At 55.9% G+C, this 1,282-nt stretch overlaps 1 protein-coding gene across 1 annotated transcript in view; it reads left to right on the top strand.

The window, feature by feature from the left end:
• The window catches only part of PDGFA (platelet derived growth factor subunit A), a 24,085-nt gene that overhangs the window by 19,612 nt on the left and 3,191 nt on the right, over positions 1-1,282 (top strand). Inside the window, exon 5 of the mRNA XM_015564987.1 lies at positions 1,042-1,168. Within this exon, the coding sequence (XP_015420473.1) occupies positions 1,042-1,168 (127 nt within the window). The remainder of the gene's footprint in view (positions 1-1,041; positions 1,169-1,282) is intronic.

Here is a 1,282-nt window from a genome sequence, read left to right as displayed (position 1 = left end):
TGCCTGGACAGGGGCAGGCCCGGCCCCCAAGCAGGCCCGGAAGCAGGTGCGTCGTAAGTCGCTGCTTGTTTCTCTCGGACAAACACGGGCATGGGGAGCGGCCAGTGTCGTGTGCCCTTTGCCAGGGGACTGGCAGGAGGTGTTTCTGGAATGTCTACCTCCCACTCACCCCCCGTGATGGAGAACGCCTTGCCCCATTATGTCCAGGAGTCTGGGGGTCTCGGGGTCTCGGCTGAGCGGGGTCCCAGAGTCAGCCCCACACTGGAAACTGGGGGAGGCCCGGGAGCAAGAGGCCCTGCTTGGCCAAGACTCCCCCCATAATAACCAGGGACACGTTGGGGAGCGTTGCCCTTTGCCCCAGATGCGCCTAAAACACGGAATCAGACACCTTCCCTCACCACCACTCTCCCCGCCCCTATCGCCCCCCACCCCAGCTCCCACCTTGAAGCACATCCTTCAGACCTACTGGCCGCTGTGGGTTTTGTTTTTTAAATATATTTTTATTGATTTCAGAGAGGGAGAGAGAGAGAACCATCAATAATGAGAGAGAATCATTGATTGGCTGCCTCCTGTATGCCCACTACTGGGGACTGAGCCTGCAATCCATCCATAAAATTATTTTCATTGCTACTTCATAACTGTAATTTTGCTACTGTTATGAATTGTAATGTAAATATCTGATATGCAGGATGTATTTTCATTGTTACAAAGTGAACATCATTAAAGCATAGTGATTCATCACAAAAACAATATGTAATTATAGATGTGTTTTCCGATGGTCTTAGGTGACCCCGTGAAAGGGTCCTTCGACCCCCAAAGGGGTCGCGACCCACAGGTTGAGAACCGCTGCTCTATCCACTGAGCCAACCCAGCCAGGGCTGTGAGATTTGTTTTAAGGTAAAAGAGGACCAGACCACAAACGCTGTCGGAAGCTTGTTTTAACTCCCGCCTTCCCGCTGGGAGGAGTGTTGAGGTCAGAGGTCGGAGGTCGGAGGTGGAAAGAGAGGCTCCCTCCGGCTCACGCAGGGTCTGTCTCTGCAGGTGGCCAAGGTGGAGTACATCAGGAAGAAGCCAAAGTTAAAAGAAGTGCAGGTGCGACTGGAGGAGCACCTGGAGTGCACCTGCACGCCCACCGGCCCGAGCCCCGACTTCCGCGAGGAGGAGACAGGTGAGCTGCGCGCCCTCCCTCCTCCCCGTGTCCCGGGGTCGTCGCCTGGCTGCCGGGGCTGTGGTGACCAGGGTTCTGGGGGCGGTGGGATCGGGCTGCTGTGAGCTCAGACGC

Source organism: Myotis davidii, unplaced genomic scaffold (assembly GCF_000327345.1).
Source record: "Myotis davidii unplaced genomic scaffold, ASM32734v1 scaffold1320, whole genome shotgun sequence".
Lineage (NCBI taxonomy): Eukaryota > Metazoa > Chordata > Mammalia > Chiroptera > Vespertilionidae > Myotis > Myotis davidii.
This window is presented reverse-complemented; position numbering and strand designations above follow the sequence as displayed.